The sequence below is a fragment of the Ctenopharyngodon idella genome, chromosome 1 (assembly GCF_019924925.1).
Source record: "Ctenopharyngodon idella isolate HZGC_01 chromosome 1, HZGC01, whole genome shotgun sequence".
Taxonomy (NCBI): Eukaryota; Metazoa; Chordata; class Actinopteri; order Cypriniformes; family Xenocyprididae; genus Ctenopharyngodon; species Ctenopharyngodon idella.
In genome coordinates, this window is record NC_067220.1 from 39,948,584 (window position 1) to 39,971,452 (window position 22,869).

The following is a 22,869-nucleotide window of genomic DNA, read 5'->3' on the forward strand; positions in this document are numbered from 1 at the left end:
ACCGCGCATGCGCGTTTCTTCAGCGGCAATGTGGAGTTATTTTGATTCTTTGTTACTGGGCTGCAAAATGTGAATTTTAGCTTACATTGTAATTGCGAAATTTGCGCACATTTGTCGACAAAAGGTTTGGATAGGTCTGACGTGCGTGTTTATACCGCGTAAGCTAATGGTGGAGTTCACCGGAAGTGCTTATTCGCGTTATTTTTCATTTCTTACTACCCTTCACAGTTAGTCAACACAGCGAGTTTCATGTACATGAAGCTGCGAAAAAGTTGGGGTGCATACAACACTAACGAATTCGTCTTCGCAACCTAATTAAATAGTAAGTAATTCTTTCGTAAACTAATAATGGGAGAGTTGTAGTTTGTACGTTACTGAGAAAGAAAACAGCGCGTGCGAGCACAACCCTGCTTTACAGCAGTTGTACGCACTTTTTTCTATAGTTAAGTAAAGACATTTAATCATGGACTTATATTTTACGTCCAAACAGGTCTGTATCTCTTCTTATGCACAGATGCCAGGTTTTGAGCTGGAGCAGGTGGACGGTGGCAGTCCTATAGAGCTGCCCTATGGAGAAACTGTCCTGGGGAGAGGACCATTTCTAGGGGTAAGTGAACCATTACTGCTGTGCAGTATTTTTCACAATATTAGACAACATGCTATATTAACTTTGCACAAAGGTTTTTGCCATTGTGCAAAATATTAAGTTATAATTAATACACTTTAGTGCCTGTAGTCTGGTGTGTGCTTTTACAGACATGCTGTTTAAAGCTCAATAGGCATGGAGGAATGACCCAAGTAAAAGAGACTGTTTATGTGAAGGCTGCATGTTTTTGCATTAAACGCAGTGAGTTGGTGTCGATTGTTAAAATATTTTGGCCTGTTGAATGTTTTATTTGTTGTTTTTAGTGTAGTACTTTCAAAACGTGTTACTTTCAGTTTCATGCATGGGGTCATTTATTTTGGAGTAATGACAATCAAAGCCCTGAAGATGGCACTCCAAACTCTTATATCTGAAGGAGATAATAGGAGATATTGAGGTTAAATCTCTCATGGAGTGGTCCATGAACTGCATTCTTCATTGTATTAACAAACCTCAAAAGTCCTGACAACAGCTTTAAAGCATAGATTATTTTTTGAAAACCCATTAAAATCAAAATGATTTTTGCCTTTTATTGTATGTGTTAGCTGTCTATAAGCTAGTGTGCACCTAAATGTTGATAACCTTTAACTCCTCCTCCGTATAACAATACCTACACTTCCATTCAAAAGTTTGGGGTCAGAAAGATTTTTAAAATGTTTGTGAAAGAAAAAAAATATTACAACTGCTTTTTATTTGGATATATTTTATGATGTCATTTATTAAATCTTATTGACCCCATACTTTTGAACAGTAGTGTACCATTCACCAGATGCCTTCATACATTTGAAGTTAAAGGATTAGTTCACTTTAAAATGAAAATTACCCCAAGATTTACCCACCCTCAAGCCATCCTAGGTGTATATGACTTTCTTCTTTCTGATGAACACAGTCGGAGTTATATTGATAAATATCCTGACGCATTCGAGCTTTATAATGGCGGTGAACGGGACGTGCACTCAAGAATGTGCATCCATCCATCATAAACGTACTCCGCACGGCTCCGGGGGGTTAATAAAGGCCTTCTGAAGCAAAGCGAAGCGTTTGTGTAAGAAAAATATTCAAATTTAACAAGTTAAATATCTAGCTTCCGCCAGACCACCTTCCGTATTCAACTTATGCCTCTTGCAGTTCAAAACGCTTACGCTACATCCTACGCCTTCCATATTCAACTTGTCAGTTATGCTTTTTTCCTAAGTATAACTCTGATTGTGTTCATCAGAAAGAAGAAAATCATATATATACACTTAGGATGGCTCGGGTGAGTGAATCTTGGAGTCATTTTCATTTTAAAGTGAACTAATCCTTAAAGATACAGTACATATCATGATGCTTCTCTGTCTTGCAAAAACGGAACTGCTTGTGGTCTCAGCCATTTCAACAATTCATCACAACTTCTCCATTCAGCTAGGTTCATCAAACATAACTCCATCCAGGACAGCCAGGAACCTTGGAGTTGTGATCGATGGTCAGTTAAACTTCACAGACCACATTGCTAGAACTGCCTGGTCCTGCAGATTTGCCTTATACAACATTAGGAAGATCAGGCCCTTCCTATCGGAGCAGTTCCTATCACAACTCCTCGCCCAAGCTCTTGTTCTATCCAGACTGGACCATCGTAATGCTCTCTTGGCAGGCTTTACAGCATGCACTGTCAAAGCTCTGCAACTGATCCAGAATGCAGCAGGAAGAGTGGTCTTTAATGAGCCGAAGAGAGTGCACGTCACACCTCTCTATCAATTTGCTTTGGTTGCTAGTTGCCGCTTGCATCAAATTCAAGGCACTGATGTTTGCCTACAGAACGACCACTGGCTCTGCACCACTATACCAAAACTCACTAGTTCAGACCTGTGTGCCCTCCAGAAGCTTGCGTTCTGTTTTTCACATTGATACGAACACCCCCCCCAAACACCCTGTTATGTGTACTGTGCTAGACTAACTAGGACTAGTCACAGCACTTGCATATTGTTGCCCTGTTGTTGGTTTGATTGCTTCTGTTGTTCTCCTCATTTGTAAGTCGCTTTGGATAAAAGCATCTGCAAAATGATTAAATGTAAATGTTTCACTTTATCTTTTTTCTCCACCAGGTGAACGATAAGAGAGTGTCCAGGAACCACGGCATCCTGGAGAACCAAAATGGTCAACTGCGTCTGAAGCCTGTATGTTTTTGTTGGTTTTCTGATGTGGGCAGAGAGTCGTGATGGTGGTTTTGTCATTTCAGACTCTTCTGCCGAACAAAAGCAGCACTCGTCGCCTTTGATGTTAAGACATCAAAAGTTCTTGATTAAGAGCTCTCTCCTCGCATCTTTCTCTCTCCAGCAGCTGTCTCTCTTAATTACACGTGTCGTTTTAGCCTCTTAGTCATGCTGTCATAGCAACAATGATTGCATTTGGGTAATTTTCGCCTCTATTGATCTTTTGACTCTAAGTATTTAACAAGCCCTTGTTTTCAAAACTGGATTTATCTCATGAATATTCAGATTATTGATAGCTAATTGAATTAAATCATTAAACATACTCTAGGCAAGCATACAAATGTTTCTAGCTGCACAAGCTCAAGTCAATGCTCTAGGGTCGGTCTTATTTGTTAACATAAGTTAATGTATTAGCTAATATGAGCAATATATTTTTGCAGCATTTATCCTTTATTAATGTTAAAGTCCCCCTGTGGTGAAAATCAAGTTTTTGATATTGTTTATATGTCTATGTGGTGTTTTTAATATACTTTAAGATAAACCATGTGCAAATTCATAAGTCAACACCATTGCTGAGTATTTTCTCTTTAAATCTGCAGTGAAAAAAAGACTCAAAAAACATGGTTTGAAATCGCTGGTGTTTCTGACGTCACAAACTACCTTGTAACCAATCATGTCAACATGCTGGCGGGCTTTAGCATATCATTATAACCATGACCGCTCTGAAGCAGGGGAGTCGCAAAAGAAGGTTATCCCGGTAAATTTTTCTGTTGATATGAAAAATCATGTAGATTTAGTAATATAGCAGGTGTATGATGCATATTACGATGTTATGATGAACTATTATGCCTTTGTCCACTGATGTTCTGAGTCGGTCAAAGCATTTCTAAGGATGCTGATTTTTAGAAGGCAGCTGTTTTGACTGACATGGTGAATGGGAACATGGTTTGTGTAACATTAGCAACACGTTATTAGCTGTTTGATAATGTAGTCAAGCAAAAGGCTAATCATATTAATTATCGCTATGTGAGTGGATCTCTGAACTGGCGTGAGCAAGTGGAGGCGGGGCTAATTAGCATATTCATAGATCCATGTATACTAAATGGAGCAAGGGTGTAGAGTTAAGGGATAAAATTATTGACTATGTTCATGTTAGTTCACAGTGCATTAACTAATCTTAACAGACACAACTTTTGATCTTAAAAATGCATTAGTAAATGTTGAGATTAACATTAACTAAGATTAATAAATGCTGTAGAAGTATTGTTCATTGTTAGTTCATGTTAACAAATGAAACCTTATTGTAATGTTCCACCAAAAAAGTTTTCATTAATTGAAATAAAGCTGAAATAATATAGTATAAATATTAGGTGAAAAGTTTAAACATGAAAAACTTAACTGAAAATTAATTTAAATAAAATAAGTCCAAGTACTAAAATTACAAAAAATAAAAATAATCTAAATAGAAATATTTTTAGATTACAAAAGCACATAAAAAATTACAAAAAGTTAAACTAAAATGGAAATACAAAAATAAAAGCTTATCCAAAATATTAATAAATACTAGTATATAAATAATGCTGAAATAACACCAGCTCAAATATGTGACTTTTTTTGAGAGAGATTGTTGTCAAAGCTGTGAATCAGCCATTGTACTCATATGGGAGATAAATCCGACAAAAAACACAAGGTGGCAAAATAATTCTGAATAATATGATAAAGACATGTGCAAAAATAATTATTATGTGCATGTATTTGACCAGAATTCCTCTTCTTTCTGTCCACTAGACACACCTGAACCCATGTTTTATTCAGACGACCATTGTGGCCGGCCCTCAGCCGCTGGAGAAGGACCAGTGGCACTGCCTAAAGGAGGGAGACATCTTCTCTCTCATGCCTGGGAAATACGTTTACAGAGTGCGCATCAAAGAAGAGGATCAAACCCTCAGGTGATTCAGCCTGTCACAAAAAGCTTCTCTATTATTCAACAACAACAGAACTGAATCTGATATGATTTGACAGTCTACAACATGTTTGCAACAAGCTCTCTATTTATTTCACTCCGTAAAAGAAAGGGTTAATATATTGTTGACACAATTTACCTTCTTAATACATTCAGGTATGGCTTCATTCTGTTTGAAACACTCACTTTTGTATTGACTCCTGATGGATAAAATTAAGTGCTATGTTGTTTTACTGTTGAATATTGTACAGTTTGTCACATTATGGAAGTTAAATTGGTTTAGATTCAATTAAGGATCCTCATGAATATTCACACCCTCATGAATATTCAAATACATTCATGCATGTAGTGTTATCATTATTTGTCATCTTAAAATAGAGCCCTTTATTAAGGCCAGTCATTTATCTCATCTTTCCATATTTCCTCTGGTCATGATAATCAGCGTCTTGTTGAATGTGTTCATTTTGGCCTTTACCCTTAAAACCGATCTGTGACCCGCTGAGTTTAGATCAAAGGACACTTTTATTGTCTTTCTCTATAATAAGCACACTGGTCCTGAATGGACACCTTCAAATAGACGCTCTGATAACACCCAGATGATCTGCTCAGGAAACAAATGATAAGTGCTGCTGTGGCGAATCAATTCTGAATGTGCTGATTTGCATGCATTTAAAAGTCATGCCTTTCATCTGTGAAATTAGACAATTAGGTGGCTGTCTTTTCGAGGGATTGTTGTTTTTGTTAATGACGAATTGTTTTAAAGACTTGATTGTCTCCTCAAAAGTGCGCAAATATTGTATCTCAATTGTTTCATACATTGTTGAATATTATCCAAGGGGTTTTACCAAAGTGTGAGGCTAAAGAGGACATATGCTTTTTTACATGTTCAACTTTCTTTAGTGTGTTGCTGTTTGAACATGAAAAAGGTCTGCAAAGTTACAAAGCACAAAGTCTCTCCATAGAAAGTTATTCTCTATAGTAGTAATAATAATACATTTTATTTATAGGCGCCTTTCATGACACTTAAGGTCCCCTGTATATCAGTGCGCACTGTTTCTGAACTCCCTGAAATGTCTCGATTGTAGTTTTCTTCTGAAAACGTACACATCACAATATTCCTCATTTTAAATAATTCCCGCCCAAGGCATATGCAAATAAAAGAGCGAGGCCTGGTTGAGTTGAGTTAGTAGTGTGTTGAAAGCATAGACTGTAAAAAAAAAATATATATATATGGACGTAATGTCTGTGACGTCACCCGTAGGTTTCTGAAGAGCATTTTTGAAGCCTGAAGTGGGCTGTCGCCATCTTGGCGGGGTGTCACCGTGCATCACTCCTGGATAAATGAAAATGGGCAAAGAGGCGGGACGTGGTTGGAACTGAGATGCCTGGTTGCTGAAACCATGCCCACCACACATGATCAAGTTAGCTCAGGCCAAGGAGCTATCTATCTTAGACACTATCTAAAATATTAATAAAGATAACAAGTTATATCATTTGAAAGTTTGAAAGGTTTACTCTCAATCTACTGTGTCTTTTTTACGATATAGCTGCTCCAGCAGCAGTAATATTGTAATTTGTGCCGGGTGTGCAAATGACAACACGCAATATCAAAACGGGACTTCATACCTTTGTAATGAAATAGCAATCGCGAGATGAATCCAATCCATTGCACTTGGGTAAAATGTCCATGAGTGTCCACTGAAAAACAAACAACAGCACTTTTTGTCCACAAAAGCGTTAAATCCATGAAATATTGATATATTATCCATTGTTTGCATCACATTTCTTCTGAATGATCTGCTCTCCATCATCATTCTTTAAGAAATTATGCAACCTGAGCAGCGTTTATGTTGTAAAACTGTTTACAATCGTATACATTGGACTCTCATAAACAAATGAGCCCGCTTCCAAAGTATAATTTTTCTAAATAGTGCAGCAGTTTTAGTTATAATACCCAAGCAGTGTCGGTGTCTTGAGAGGCATATTCTCCAGCCATTGTCATTGTAGTAAATCTGATGAACAACTTTTACCAATGCCAAGACGATCCAACAACGTGTGTTCTGTTTATCTTCCGCATGTGTGCACATGTACACAGACGCACATCTGTCTCGACCATAAACCGCACAGCAAGACATATTATTTGATAATTGTATAAAATAATCCCGAAAAAAAGCAAAAACACTACAAGTTCAGCGGCTGGAATTAGCTGAGGTGACAGACAGCAGTGGCAATCCACCTGTCACTCAAGTGACCACGCCTTTAACTATGCAGAACTTTAAGGCTTAATATAATTTAAAAGGATGAGTTATAAAAAATTCACCCCCCTCAGAGTTGTCATGAAGGGCAAAATTATCTATATAGACCAAAACCACAATTTGTACCAGGCTGTATACATGTTTTTTTTCTGCTGTAAAGTTGGGCATTTTAACATGGGATTGAATGAGATTCTGTTCTCTTTTGGAGCCTGTCCCTAGTGGCCAGTCGATGAATCGCAATTTAAGTCATTTCCGTATTGGCTTCAAAGAGAAACTGGGGGAGGTTGCCGCTTGGTTGAAGCTCACGGTTATGGTAAGGGGGCGGGACAGTAACAACACACTGATCTAGCTGACCAATCAGAGCACATTGCACATTTTTTTAAACATCCAAACATGAAAACCTATTCTAGCAGACCCAAAAACAAAACCAAGTCTTTGAAAAAAGGGCATAATATGGTCTCTTTAACTTATAAAAGATTTTGTTTCTTGACAGAAACAGTCAGGCATTTGAGGAGGAGGTGGAGAAGTGTTTGACTGGACCGGCTGGGCTCTCTGAAGACAGCGCCACACTCGAAGCCAACAGCTGCGTGCCCTCGAGCCCCAGCTCTACGCTCACAGGAGATAAAGGAGCGGGTGCTTCATCACACACACTTTGCTCTCTAACCCAGGTGTGTGTGTGTGTTTGTATACTTATAAGCTACCATTCAAAGATTTGAAGTGGGCACGCATTTTTAATGCTTTTGGATGAAGTCTCCTTAGGGGCTGTTCACATATCGCGTCTTTGATGAATAGAAAATTAGCATTTATTTAAAATGGTTATATTTTGTCACATTATAAATGTCTTTACTGTCACTTTTGATCAATTAAAAGCATCCTTCCTGAAATAAAAGTATTAACCTTACTGAGTCCATCTACCATAGCTTTATAAAGATCATAGATGTGGGTTTCGGTGATTTAAACATGTGTTTTATTGATGCATGCATAATTGTACTGTATCCTTTTACGAAAGGGAAATGTTTTATTCCAGGAGCAGCAGGACTCACCCTGCTGTTATGGCTGCTTTTGCTATTATTTGTACTTTCCTGTCATATCATGTGCTTTCTGTCTGCAGTGTTGTTCCTCAGTTCCCCCTCAGAAATGATATAAGTGTTTAATACCAGTCTCTTCTATACATATTGGCCCGGTTTCACAGACAGTGCTTAGACTAAGTTAGGATTAGGCCTTAGTTCAATTAGGGCATTTAAGTAGCTTTTATAAACGTGCCTTAGAAAAAAAAAACATTACTGGTGTGCATCTTGAGACAAAACAATGGAATATTTTAAGATATGTCAGTGCAAGTTGCTTTCAGTTAAAAACAGCTCAAACATGCATTTTAGTCTGGGACTAAACTTAAGCCTTGTCTGTGAAACCAGGGGATAAATTCTTGCATGCTATACTAACCTTACTCTTTTGTACTCCTATAAATTTACCCTCTTTTCTACTTTATCCTACTGTTTTATATTTTGTATGCTCTTCTATACCCTACTTGACTACAGTCTTATAATTTTAATCTATTTTGTGTTTTCAAGGTGCCCACAAAGAGCCAACACGACGAGTCTGATCTGCCACAGAAGAAGCGTATCTTGCCAGCCTGGATGATGACTTCAGCTACCACAAGCCCATCAGCTGCCAAAGGTACTGTCACTATGGCAATTGAACACTGTCCCCATGGCAACAGAACCAGTGTTCTGTGTATAGAGTGCAACAGTCTGGTTCCGAAAGTAAAAATTCCATTCATTTTCTCCATAAGGAAATTGATTTTGATCGATAACTTATAAACCTTTAAAGACAGACCTGCTGTGAGCTACGAGGATCCGTGGTTAATCCATGGTATTTGCATCTGCTGAAGCCATCAGTTCACATTATTTCAGCTTATTTTTAAATTAATCATGTCTAACATTGGAATTCCTGGTGAAAAAGTACATTACCCATGATGCTGTACAGAAAATTACACCAATCAGAGTAGAAAAAAGCAACACGTGCCAAAATAGCTCTTTATCCTCCGCCCACTCCCATGAAGCACTGTGCATGATGTAATCGAGTCGATCTCGCTATACTCTCAAAATACTAAAATATTTGCATATTTTGCAATAAACTTAAAATATGTTGTTTTTATGTATGCTATCAACATATGAGAAGTAGTATATTTCCCCATCGTTTTAAATTCAGTTATGCTTCATGGGATTGTAGTTCTTTCCCTCACCAAAGGCGTTAAGTACACAGTGTTGTACCTTTTCAAAATAGGTTTTGCTTCAAATCAAAGTTTGTAGTGTTATGATTCACATCGTAGCTGGTTGGTTTGGCTAATGGCTTATAACGCTTTAACAAAGACTTTTTTGAAATCCCTGTGGGGGAAATTAATGGAAAAAATACTTTTGGAACCAGTGGCACTGAAAAAGGAGGCGGGCACTAATGCACTCAATTCACACCCAGGCCAAAAAAAAACGCATCTGTCAAGTGTCCAGTCGTCACAGAGATAGTAGTCAGGCGGTTTTTGAGGGATAAAGTGGAGAAGGCAGAGAGAGTTAGTCGCTTTCCACTTGTCAAATCAGTTACAGTGCTGTGACTCCAACCCAGCCAGACTGTGTCCAGATTTGTCCCAGATGTCTCCCTCATTCTCAGGGCTTCTCATATGCATCCTGCCGCCCTCCAGAAATGCAGATGTATTGCTAATGTGCTTGCAAAAGAGCGAGTACAGACTTCATAAACACCTCATTAGCACCAAACCTGTCATATTCGGCACTCCATCTGGGTCTCGTGGCACTGCAGGTTTGTTCTTGAGAAAACTTTCTTATTCAGCTCATGTAGGTGCAGATTTGTTTCTCTAACTAGCATCAGTCTTTAACCCTTTAATGCATGATGGCCACTACAGTACTTTAAACACATTTTTTAAAGCATTCAGGGTGTGATGTTACATCCTTACCCAAATTTTTTTTAATTTTTGAATTTCTTTCAGTGCACACAAATATTTTACAGATGTGTGTTTGAACATATTCAAAAGTTTTTTTTTTTAATTTATTTTTTTTTTTATGTTTTTAAAAGAAGTCTCTTCTGCTCACCAAGGCAGCATTTATTTGATCAAAAACACAGTAAAAACTGTGATATCGTGAAATATTACAATTAAAAATAACTTCTATTTAAATATATTTTAAAATGTAATTTATTTCTGTGATCAAAGCTGAATTTTCAGCATCATTACTCCAGTCTTCAGTGTCACATGATCCTTCAGAAATCATTCTAATATGATGATTTGCTGCTCAAGAAACATCTATTATTATTGTCAATGTTTTTTTTTTAATGAATAGAAAGGTCAAAAGATCATTTATTTGAAATAGAAAACTTTTGTAACATTACAAATGTCTTTACTGTCACTTTTGATCAATTTAATGCATCCTTGTTGAATAAAAGTATTATTGTTATTATTATTTTTTACGGATGCTTTAGTGCGTGAGTTGAGCATGTGGAAGGACTTTTCTTATTAGCTCTTGTTTGCACCTGCAGCAGTGATTTTGGAATGAAGCAAGAGTTGAGCAACCGCCTTCATGCTCAGTACACACATACACATGTATTCGCATCAGGCACTTTCTTTCCTTTGCACACACTTACCGTGATGGATGATAGATATTTGGAAAGACTAACTCATGAGGCATGCATTAGCTGTACTGTTCTCTCTGTCTGGAAAGCATCCATGTCACCCCTCATCTCTGACCTTCTCAGTGCCACAGCTCACATCTGGAGCCCTCGGGGGCCTTTTTCACTTTGTTGTGGTCCTACAGATCGTGGAGGTCGTGCAGTGTGTAATCACTGCATCAGAAGACCATGATTTGGGAAAAAATAGATTTTTTTTTCTGCCTGACTTTTTATCCTTTTTTAACCTTGAGTTATGGTGTGACCAAAAACATTAACGTTTTTACCTGCATAAACGTGTTAATAAACCCCTTTTCTTTCTTCACGTTCTTTTGGATCTCAGCAGTGAGGGGGACTCCAACAAAACCCAAACGAGTAGCTACACCAAAGCGGGCAACTGGACCCAAACGAGCTCGAGCCGCTCAGCTATCATCTGAGGAAGAGGAGCCGGAGGAAGAGATGCCCAAAAGGAAAACAAAGAGACTGAAGAGTGACTCTGAAGATGATTCGGTGCCTCTGGTATCTCTGGTGGGATACATTATACTATATTAATGTATTATTAATATATTAGTATTAAGAAGATGATTGTATTTCTTAATCATTTGAAATGGCCTGCACACTGCAAGTTTTTAATTTGTGATTATTTGATGGAAGCATACTGTTAATTAAATTATTATTAATAATAATAACAACAAGAACATCAATAATAATAGTTTGGAATGACCTACATACTGCAACTTTTTAATATGTGATTACTTAATGGAAGCACACCGTTTATTAAATTAATATCACATTTCACTTCTTATTTGTGTCATTTTTTTTCATTAGCTGTTACTGTAATTGTATAAAATTGGCAATGTAAACATATATGTCATACATTTAATATAAAATATTATAAACTGTAAAAAGTATGCACATTCCAAACATTACATTTTTTTTGTAAAACATGTATATTGTGGCCACAAATTAATTCGTTCCCTCGTTTTAAATGTGTGTGTGTGTGTGTGTGTGTGTGTGTGTTTATATATATATATATATATATAATTCATGTCACATATAGCTAATACCGGATTTTTGTTGCATTGAAATGGAAGTGTTTATTGTGTGCATGGATGTCCTGACAGGATGATGCAGCAGCTCCCAAGAGTAGTGGAGTCCCAGACGGAGAGAACAGCACCGGTTTGATGGAGCGTGCTGATGGGGAGACAAGAGGAGCTGGCAGAGGAACTGAGGTCAGACGAGGAGCTCAAGCTGAAGACTCAAAAACACAAGCAAAAGATCCCAGTGATTCTCAGGTCAGCCAGGGACCCTCGCAGAGCTCAAAGATCATGGAGGCTGAGAGCAAAACAAGCACCAGTAATGTGAAAAAACAGCGCCGGACGCCGTGTGCTTACGGCAGCTCCTGCTACAGGTACTTGAATAACCTTCAATTAACTTTTTAAACTTTACCTAAAACCTTTGTGTCTATAATGCCATAAATATATAACTCGAAATGTTCCTTGAAGATCAATGCTGCGCATGCTAATTAGTTTCATGTAGTTAATACAATCTCAAGATAAAATGCTAGAAGAGGATTAAGACTGAAAGTCACAAGCAAAAGCTCCTCTGAGATGTTTAATATGTGTAAATCTGCTCGACTGAAATGGTTTGCGTGATATTTCAAAGACAAGCGCACATGTTTTCCCTAATGTCTAGTTCTCTGACGCTTATTTTTAATTCCAAAAAGCTGGGTGCTGTCCTCAAAAGCAGAGTTGAAGCATGACATCAACTTGTAAACCATTTGCATTTGTACGCAGTTCGGTTTTCTGTTCTGTTTCAATAAAGGAACTGCATAGTAAAAGCATCATCTCTAACTGACAGCAGTTGTGATTTATCAATTACTCTTTCAGAGTTTATTTCTGTTGACAGTTTATTGAAATATTCCTGTTATGAAGGTTCACAGAATGATAACGACAACCTGAAATGAAGAACGGAAACATTTCATTTCCAACTAGATTAGCTGTCAGTGTAATTAAGTTGCATGAATGCTCGCGATTGAATTCATTTGCCTTATTGCGTTCCAGCATGCATTGCAGTTCACTGAGCAATTGTGTTTTTCCTCTCTTCAGGAAAAATCCGCTCCACTTTCAGGAGTGCAGTCACCCCGGAGACAGCGACTATAAGGACGAGGAGGCAGAGGATGCTGATGATGATGACAGGCCGGAGTGTCCATACGGAACCCACTGCTACAGGTGACGGCAAATGAGCTTAAAAACACCATCATATAAAATGATAAACCACCATACTTCATTAGGGGCTTTTGCACTGAATAGTTCTAGGAACTCAGTTATAGGAACTAGCCACTAGGATAGTTCCCCGAGAACTAATTTCTCACCTGGGTCATGTTCCTAGTTGCATTCGCACCAGGAATAGGAACTCTGAAGCAGCCGACAGCGGCGTCTTTAAGCACGGCATTTACAAACGCTAAAAGCCGGTGGATGGAGGATGCTGTGATTACGCTGTGTTTGTTGTGTGTCGTGGGTTTCGCGATAATGGAAATGGAATGTAAACACATAATTTACGCGGCTGAAAGAGCAAAAAGTGGGGCTAAGAGACGAAATCTCCTAAGACAACTTTCAGTATTACATATCATCGAGGCGGAGAAATGAACACAACCCTGCAGACAGCAGGTAAATGCTGTTATCGCTGTTTTCCATGTTTGTGAAGTAAATATGTTTACACGGCTTTTTAAAAATGCCGGGTGCTGGTGTTTGACATGCGTTTACATCACTGATAGTTCCTATAGTGCTGGTTTAGATGCTACTCTGAAGTAGGAGCTAATTTAGTTCCTCCAAAAGGAGTTCCTAGAACTAAAATCGCACTAAACACGGGAAAATCCGGGTACTTCAGCCAATAGTTGTAGGAACTATGAAAAGGTTCCTCCAGTGCGAAAGCCCCTATTTAAATGTTTTAGTTAGAAGTTTATTAAAGTTCTTGGATCTTTTGAGATGAGAATTTATTGTACTATGAAAAATGTTACTTTCAGAAATCAAAACTTTTAAAACTCAAAACAATTATTGAAACTAAGATGCAAAAAATTAATTTCTAATTTCATAAAATCCTGAGACATTAACTTAATGGGATAGTTCACCCAAAAATTTAAATTCTGTCATCTACTCGCCTTCAAGTTGTTCCAAACCTGTATGAGTATGATGAATGAAGACCAGGAGTCAGAGTTTAAAAAAATAAATTGAAGAAATTTTTACTGAAGAGAATAGTTTGCCGTTTCATCAGCAGAAGCCAGGAGGAAGGAGTTTGTAGGCTGCCCTGCGTACTACGTCATTACTTCAGGTTGAATGATTCTGATTGGCTAAGAAATAGATCAACTTAGAAAATGTCCACATATGGTCTTTGTCGAGGAAAACAAGTCATCTATTATTATACGGCTGACACAAGTGACACTGGTTTTAGCCATGAAGTGACCTAGGTCACAGATGTGCATTTCTAGGCGCCAGTTTGTCCTCTCCAATACAGGATCTGCGACAAAAATCCATCACACACCATCACACATACACAGATACATAGAAGTTGGCCAGGCTCTTGCTTTAAACAGGATGCTTCCCCAAAACATACTGATAACATGTTCTTTCTCTCAGTGAGAGGTTTGTTTCATCTGTTGAACACAAAAGATGCTATTTTGAAGAATGTTTATAACCAAACAGTTTCTGGTCCCCAATGACTTCCATAGTATGGAAAAGGTAAGTAAATGATGACAGAATTTTTTTTTTTTTTTTTGTGAACTATCCCTTTAAGACAGTCCACTTTTACATGTCTTTATAAGAAACACTAAAAGTGGAGCTCAGGAAGACAAAATTAAGGCAAGGCACTACAGGTGAATAGGGTGAACAGTTCATTAATAATAATACAATAAGACAAATGTTACGTTCAAATATGCAAGCGAAGCATTATCTAGTTAATTAAATATGCACTAATTTGCATACATTTTTAGAATTCCAAAAACTGGATAAAGCCAGGCTTAAAAATCTTTTCATTTTGTTGACATATTACAGTTTTAGATCTTTTTTTTTATTTTTTTTTATTTTTTTTTTATCACTCCATAAATAAGAAAATGTTTTTAGTAATAAAATGAAATATAAATCAGGCAAAATTATATATGAAAAACCCCTCTGTAAAAACCTTCAGAATGTAAATGGGAATTAGAGCTGCGTGATTAATAAAAGATTGCAGTCTCGATTTGAACACCCACACAATCATAAATGTGACCCTGGACCACAAAACCAGTCATAAGTCACATGGGTATATTTGTAGTAATAGCCAACAATACATTGTATGGGCCAAAATTATCGATTTTTCTTTTATGCTAAAAATCATTAGGATATTAAGTAAAGACCATGTTCCATGAAGATATTTTGTACATTTCCTACCGTAAATATATCAAAAATGTATTTTTGTGAGTGGATATGCATTTAAGGACTTCGTTTGGACAACTTTAAAGGCGATTTTCTCAATATTTAGATTTTTTTTTTTTTTTTTTTTTTGCACCCTCAGATTCCAGATTTTCAAATAATTGTATCTCAGCCACATATTGTCCTATACTAACAAACCATACATCAATGGAAAGCTTATTTATTCAGCTTATTAGATGATGTATAAATCTCAGTTTCAAAAAATTGACCCTCATGTCTGGTTTTGTGGACCATGGTCACAAATGACAAGAAGCCAGGGATGTCTATTAAACTGACAAGTATGATCACAGGGGAACATTCAAACCTGTGTTGGTGCTGCCGCTGTCCCAGAGGGAGCAGTTGTCATGTATAAGTATGAAACGGCTTCACAAGCAGTCATTTCAACCACACAGTATCGTTATTTCTGTGTTACAGTAATTGAGATTATCAAAGAAGTACTGGGATAAAAGTTTATAGCAATCACTCCCTCCTTGCATAGAAAACAAAACAAATCTTATTTATACACCAATACATTTTGTTAATTTTAGTCTTTATATTACAAAAATAATTTTATTTATAAAAAGCATCTGCAGCAACACTAATGTTAACAATAAGCAAAATAAATGTAGAATGTCTAATGTTTTCAAATAGAGAAAATAAATTAAAGACAAGAGTCATATCAACTTTGCAGAAATGTAATACTTCATTTTAAACCACAGTTTTAGTAGATTTATAAGCTGTTTAAAAGGCTAAAAAGTGAAGAATAATTCGCTGGATAATGTTAAATAACTGAATAATATTCTCTGAAATATTGGAATATAACAAACAAAACATTGTATTTTATTGCATTTCTCAACTGGCATGTTATATCAGAATTATTAATAATGTTTTTGTCGTTCTAGATTATGAAATATCTGCTGACAAAGCGCTGTTTATCTATGCATGTACACAGAACTACACTCAAACTGCGATCGCTCGCGGAGATGATAAATAATTAATTTCCAAAGAGTTGCGTTTACTTGGATGTTTATTAGTGAATTAATGGTTATATAGTAAGTGTCTATATAATTACGGTGTTTTAAACAAGTGAATCTTGTTAAAAGTTACATGCAGTGGCCGTGCTGGAGCATTTCCTGAGCATCAACCCGCTGAGTGAACAGCAAAATGCAGACGACTTCACGAGACTAATGATGAGCATAGATGACAGAGAGAGAATTAAATTCAGCGCTTTTATTTCCAACATGTGCTCATTCATGGCTATATTATTTAATTCATGCAAAGTTACATCTTTATTGTGACAGGACATGACGGATTATCTTACGTGACTCCGTGAGCTTGTCTCTATTTCTTAGAGACAAGCTCACGGAGCTACATTTACTAGCTACATTTACATGTAACACGTCTAATTTGTGCATTGTTATGTTAAATAAAGTTTACTAATTACAGCAAAGCAGGTAAGTATACTTTACCTGTGCACGCCGTTGTCTCGTCTTCCCTCAGATGCGCTGTAATGGCGATCCTGTGCGCAATTCTCAAAACACCCACAATATCGGTAAATCCGATATTACAAAACCGATATCCGATTATGGTAAAATGCTTAAATATCAGGGAAAATATCTGTAAATCGATATATCAGTCGATCTCTAAAAAAATGTATTTGTCATTGAATCATTCACTCAAGAGATTCGTTCAAAAACGCAGATTCATCCAGTAATGAAACAAGTGAAATCTTATGAGTCACTGAATCATTTAAACCAATTTCTAAAACAAATTCAAATTAATTAAATATTTTTTAAATAGACTGCAGCAATTTACTGCAACCTCTAGTAAATTGCATGTTATTTTGTTAAGTTGTCTAGTCAGAATCGTGATCTCTATTTAAAAAAAAAAAAAAAAAGATTTGTGGGAGATTTGGATTTGGAGATTTGTGGCTCAGTGCAGGAGAAAAATCTTTCAAGAAGACTCCTTCGAATGTAGTCCACATTGAGATACACATTGAGATCTTTTTTCCACTAGTCTGAAAGAAAAATAGCCCAAAATGTCAGAATTGATTACTGTATGAAAAAGCAGTGGATTTGCCTGCAGTGTCTTGCCTCAAATGTAAAAGAAATATGTTAGATTAACAAAGCATTATTAAGCATTTGTTTAAAGTTTGTTCTGTGTGCTTGCCTCAATATTTCAGGAAGAATCTGCTTCACAAGATGGACTACAAACACACTAAATCACCATGTGAGTATTTTTAAGTGTGAATGAATGTGAACTGTCTGCCACAGTTACATTTGGAGGATTTGTTCTGTAGGGGATTTTACAGTAAAAGACCCAAGGGCCAGATACGATGAATGAAGACCAGGAGTCAGAGTTTAAAAAAATAAATGGAAGAAAATTTTACTGAAGAGAATAGTTTGCCGTTTCATCAGCAGAAGCCAGGAGGAAGGAGTTTGTAGGCTGCCCTGCGTACTACGTCATTACTTCAGGTTGAATGATTCTGATTGGCTAAGAAATAGATAAACTTAGAAAATGTCCACATATGGTCTTTGTCGAGGAAAACAAGTCAAATATTTTTATACGGCTGACACCAGGACCCTAGTTTTTGCCATGAAGTGACCTAGGTCACAGATATGCATTTCTAGGCGCCAGTTTGTCCTCTCCAATACAGGATCTGCAACAAAAATCCATCACACACCATCACACATACACAGATACATAGAAGTTGGCCAGGCTCTTGCTTTAAACAGGATACTGATAACATGTTCTTTCTCTCAGTGAGAGGTTCAGACAATATCCATCATTATTCTCTAGTGTTTGAAGATGAAAAGAGAAGTAAATTCTTTAACATATAATTCTATAATTAAGTAAAATCTCTGTAAGCTTGAAGAATTCATTAAAATCATGTAATATGTAGAAGGATAAATATTGAATATTGGTTAATACCTTGATTATAAATCGCTCATTACAATTCACTCAAAAGGATGTATATTGAAGCGGCAGTGGATTCTGGAATCAGACCGTTTGGTTCTTTAAATATAACAATAATAAAAGTGATGCTTACCTTAGAAGACAACGCTAATTTAGAGTAAGAGGTTTCTATCAGTTCTCCTTAACCTCAAACTGAATAATGTAATATTTACTTCCTGTTTGGGTCCTTGTTGGCAATAAATTACATTATAGAGAAACGGATTTAGTAAATCACTCCACAGAACTCAATCATTGGTGCCAAAATTGTTTTTTGGGTAATACGTCATTTTTATGCCTGCTCATGCTAAATCGCCACATTATTGCTTTTTAAATGTGAAATAAATAGTTTTTATCTAAGAAGGAGAGGAAAAATATTAGTTGCACTTTCCAAACTGCAGATCCCAAGTCCTAAAAAATGCCATCATTCATTCTTCCCTGTCTCCTCTCCTTTCCTCTGTCCTGTCTAATTTGGATTGATTGGTCGTGCAGCATGAAATTCCACTGCAGGCCACGCCGTTGATGTGAGAGGTGTGAACCGTGATCATCCTCTGGACTGTTTTCAGAATTACACTGCGTTTTTTCCCTGCATTTAAATGTTTCATCAGGAATAAATTGTGAAGTGGAAACCACAAAAGCTACGTGAGCCATTTGAATTAGACACATAAAACTCTAGTCAAATATCTCAAATGACCAAGTGCTTAGTTGATATTCAAACCCAGAACATTCTGGATCTAAGGACAGGCAGAGAAAATTCAACAATACATTAAAACATTTAATTATAAAATAATATATACAAAAACAATATATAATGTTCTTTTGAACTTTCTATTCATCAAAAAATCCTGAAATAAAAATGTTTCTTGAGCAGCAAATCAACATAGCGTCACTGTCAGGTTGAAACCTCATAAATAATGCGTCCTTTTTTCATAAATCATTACTATTGGTCACCCTTTACGTCTTTCTGTGGGTTTTGCAAATAATTAACCAATGAAAAGTATTAAAAAGAGCTTGTGACTAAACCTTGTGACTCCATTGGATCCTCAAACTGTCTGTCAAACCTCATAACTCCGCCCCCCCCATCGTGAAGGAACTGCTACACGCAGTTTGGACAGTCTCTGCTTGTTTGCAATGCAAAGGTAAATAAAGAACTGGCTCTTTGAAGGGGGTTACATTGGTGCCGTGACCCGGATGGGAGTGAGGTTTAGGGGGGTGAGTGTAACAGTCGTCTATGAAAGTGCAACCAACAGCTCTTCTCTGAGATCCAATCGCTTTTCCATTCTGAGATGAAGAATAAATAATATGTTTATTGTTCCAACTCATGCATATTTAACACCTGCAAATCCGTGCGTCTCACTGAAGCCAAAATCTGAATCATGTACCATGGGACCGAATAAGCGTAATGTTTGGCGAGTAACCTGAGGCTCCTCTGGACGTTTAACATAATTAAACTGCTCTTAAACTAATTGAGAACATGCTGTGTGAACCCTGAGGAGGAACAGAATGCACATATGGACAACAGCATAAATATTAGGAGAAACATCTACCAAGATTTTGTAATGTTTAATTATTAGCAGTCACTGATAAGTGATTGGTTTTAAATGCTTCACGAAGTGCTTATTTTTCTCCAGAAAACGGCGTATGCCTCACAAAAACCAGCACCGTTTACACTGTCTTGGGTGATCACAAGGGGTCAGTGCGAAATACACGTGTAAACGGCTCCAAAATGTTTCATTCAAACCGCATTTCATGGTGTTTTGTTTCCCCAGCCAAGACCGCTGCTGATGAAGCTGATGAAGAGGATGAAGATCACTACGAAAACAGTTTTATTAATGACGAGAGTGAGGAGGAAGAGGTGGATGAAGACTCGGACTATGTGCCTGAATCGGACGACAGTGGAAAAGGAGAGGACATTAAACGGCTGAAGAAAGAGGCAAAAGCGTTCCTCGGGAGGAAGAAGTGACTCTTTTGGGGTAGATTACATGAAAACTGCTTCTTCACACTAATCTCACAAAGACTATGAAACATCAGACACTGGGTTTGACAGAATCCCTGTCCATGGAGGCATTTTATTCAGTTTTAGATCACCTTCATTACCTTTTGCCTTCACACTTTAAGGAATGGCTCACCCAGAAAGGAACTTTACGAATTTTACTTTTGATTTTTTTTTTTTTTTTTTTTTTTGCTGCTGGTTTTGACAAATTTTATTCAGTTTTAGATTATCCTCATTACCTTTTGCTTTCACATTTTAAGGATTAATTTTAAATGATGGGCTGTTCATTATTAAATTGAGGTGTAATGAGCTTGACATTAAATGATCAGCATCTACTTTAATTTTTGGATGAAGTATCCCTATAACTCTCCCTGAATTTTATTTTCTTCGCTAACTGATGTTTGTTGATTATTAATTTTTTTTTTTTTTCTTTTTTTAAACACTTGCTCTTATCCCAGCCTGTCTTATCGTGTCTGTGAGTGTTTGTATAAAGGCTGCTACTTTGTAAGTCTCTTTTTTTTTTTTTTGGTTGATTGTATGAATTCAGTTAATTAGTTACGTGGGCTTTTATTTTCACTAACTGGTTTATTTCTACTTCCGGTTCTTGAGTGAACTGAGGTTTAGAGTAATAGGAAAAATAAACAGAAGAACCAGTAACAACAGTTAGTTCAGTAACACAATTTTAAAATGCTTTTTAATTGCTTCAATTACACCTTTACACATATATTAGACTTTAATTGCTAAAATCACACACACACACACACACACACACATATATATAAGTCAACACCTCAAACTCGTTGTTGTGCTCCTCAAACCATTCCTGGACCATTTTTGCTTTGTGACAGGGCACATTATCCTGCTGAAAGAGGCCACAGCCACCAGGGAATATCGTTTAAATTAAAGGGTGTACATGGTCTGCAACAATGCTTAGGTAGGTGGTACGTGTCAAAGTAACATCCACATGGATGGCAGGACCCAAGGTTTCCCAGAAGAACATTGCCCAAAGCATCACACTGCCTCCACTGGTTTGCCTTCTTCCCATAGCGCATCCTGGTGCCAAGAAAGTATCTTAGAAGGCAGCCTACCTTTTAGGACAGCATTCACATCAGAAGAACATGTTTGATACCTTAAAATGCTGTCTAGATGGGCAACTTACCTTTTTTTTGTCAACACAGCCTCTAAAAACAAAGACATAACCATGAATTACTTCTGTATTTCTTTTCTAATTCTAGCCAAAACCCTGTGGGCTGCAGTTTTTATAAACTGTTGTTTCAGAGATTAAGTTATTTTTTTGTAACTGGGCAAGGACAAATGACGAAAGGGAGAAGAGAACAAACAAGTCTTAAACAGGAAATCCATGAATTTTGAGATATGGCTCTTTCCAAGTCATTGTGATTTGAGTCCGAAACCGTTCACAAACAGTTTGGAAAACAAATAAACCAGCTTCTGAGCATTCAGAAGAGGAACTGTTCATCTAAGAAGATTATGAATGCTTAGTCAAGCTTTATATATCATACAAAGCATTAAGATGTTTTTGTTTGTTTTTTTGTGCTGTGGAATATTTTGGACTTTTGTCTGTTTTATAGATCATTGTTGCATTTGGCTGTTGATGGCTATTTTGTCAGATAAAGCAAGAATCAAGCTTGTGTTTGTGACCCTCCTGAGTGATTGATTTGGAAAGCTCTGATTGGCACATGTGAAATTACTTAACAATTATGAAGAGTCTCCAACTGTGAGGTCAAAACTTGGAGTGCATCACAAAACCTAGTGCTTGGATCAAGCTTATTACATGATTAAGACCTGCTTTTCTGAAAATGTTCGAAAACAGCGAGAACAGCACACACAAAGCTATCACATGACTTTGTAATACTTAGCACGTCATACAGAATACTTTTATAATGGGTTTTTCTTTTGTTATTTGTTTTGTTTTTTTAGCTTGGCATTTAAATGATCATCTTCTTTCATTGTAAATGATTTTCATTTTTGGGTGAACTATTTCTTGAACTGAATCTTAATTTATTTGCAATCTAATTTTTGGTTTTGTTTGTTTTTAGAGCCAACATTTTTTTTTTTTTTTTTTTTAAATCTTTCTCTTGTCCTGTCCTGTCTGTGATGGAATGGGATGCAGTTTTTAAATTTTTTTCAAAATATTAAAGTGCCGCTATTACACTTTGTCATATATTACCTTTAATGCAGTAAGTAATATAGCTGTTTATGAATGTAAAAGGGCTGCAAAGTTTCAAAAAATCAAAAGTGCACGGTAAATGGAGTTGGTGTCTCCCAAAAGAATTCTGAAGCGATTCTGAACTGCCTGAAAGGAGTCGTCAGTAATTCTAGTCTTAGTTCCCGCACGAACCTACTTAGGTTTGTAACAAATTTGCATAATACCAGCCTATAATGCCAGCCTCTGCCACGAACAATGTCTACTTTGACCCTCAAACACTGTAGGCCTGGAAGAGTTTGGTTCGTGTTGTTGTTATGTCGAGAAGACACTGTTTTATGCGCTGCCAGAGAAGAGGTGGTGCTGCAATGTATATTAAAGTGTTTTTTGACCTTGGGTGCATGTAAACGTATTGTTGGAGACCTCCGAAACAACATTAGGAGCCTTTAACATAACATAATATAGGCACTTTAAAGCCAAAAACCAAAAATTAGAAAATAGTCTAAATAAAGTAGTCAACCTTAGCTGACCTTGTTTGAGTCTTTCATCTTGATGCTCTGCATTGCTTTGTCAGCTCTGTGAAAGTTTCAACATCA

General features: G+C 36.8%; 1 protein-coding gene across 6 annotated transcripts; it reads left to right on the forward strand.

The window, feature by feature from the left end:
• The first annotated feature begins 15 nt into the window (after positions 1-15).
• On the forward strand, positions 16-21,760 carry aplf (aprataxin and PNKP like factor). Of its 6 annotated transcripts, none has more exons than XM_051887940.1 (11): positions 16-322; positions 491-607; positions 2,728-2,799; positions 4,624-4,784; positions 7,547-7,721; positions 8,622-8,727; positions 11,066-11,247; positions 11,844-12,130; positions 12,828-12,950; positions 17,347-17,393; positions 19,886-21,760. In XM_051887940.1, the coding sequence occupies exons 2-11, from the start codon at positions 515-517 to the stop codon at positions 20,077-20,079; spliced, it is 1,440 nt and encodes a 479-aa protein (XP_051743900.1). In that variant the 5' UTR covers positions 16-322; positions 491-514; the 3' UTR covers positions 20,080-21,760. The 6 variants fall into 6 exon arrangements, with proteins under 6 accessions (XP_051743900.1, XP_051743906.1, XP_051743884.1 ...); XM_051887946.1 differs by having other exon boundaries at positions 7,553-7,721; positions 11,063-11,247; XM_051887924.1 differs by having other exon boundaries at positions 19-322; positions 11,063-11,247.
• The last annotated feature ends 1,109 nt before the right edge of the window (positions 21,761-22,869 follow it).